At 59.3% G+C, this 241-nt stretch overlaps 1 protein-coding gene across 1 annotated transcript in view; it reads left to right on the top strand.

The window, feature by feature from the left end:
* Positions 1-241, top strand: part of UBR4 (ubiquitin protein ligase E3 component n-recognin 4) — a gene marked incomplete at its 5' end in the record, with an annotated part of 72,044 nt that overhangs the window by 69,895 nt on the left and 1,908 nt on the right. The window contains one exon of the mRNA XM_010137285.1: positions 111-201. Within this exon, the coding sequence (XP_010135587.1) occupies positions 111-201 (91 nt within the window). The remainder of the gene's footprint in view (positions 1-110; positions 202-241) is intronic.

The following is a 241-nucleotide window of genomic DNA, read 5'->3' as shown; positions in this document are numbered from 1 at the left end:
CAGCAGGTCTGGTCGGAGCCTTTCCCCGCGCGTGGTGGCGACGCGCTGCTTATCCCCACCAAAGCGTGGCCCAGTGATTAACCCCGCGCTGGATGTCGTTATCTCCCCAGACTGGCAGACAAGGCGGTGAAGGAATACGCCACGTACCGCTCCGGCCTTCTCTTCTGGGCCCTCGTAGATCTCATCTACAACATGTTCAAGGTGAGAAGAAGCTCGCAGGTCATCGGCTTCCTCAACTGCA

This window comes from Buceros rhinoceros, unplaced genomic scaffold (genome assembly GCF_000710305.1).
Source record: "Buceros rhinoceros silvestris isolate BGI_N320 unplaced genomic scaffold, ASM71030v1 scaffold12860, whole genome shotgun sequence".
NCBI lineage: Eukaryota > Metazoa > Chordata > Aves > Bucerotiformes > Bucerotidae > Buceros > Buceros rhinoceros.
Note: the sequence above shows the minus strand (reverse complement) of the source record. Positions and strands in the feature narration are given on the sequence as shown.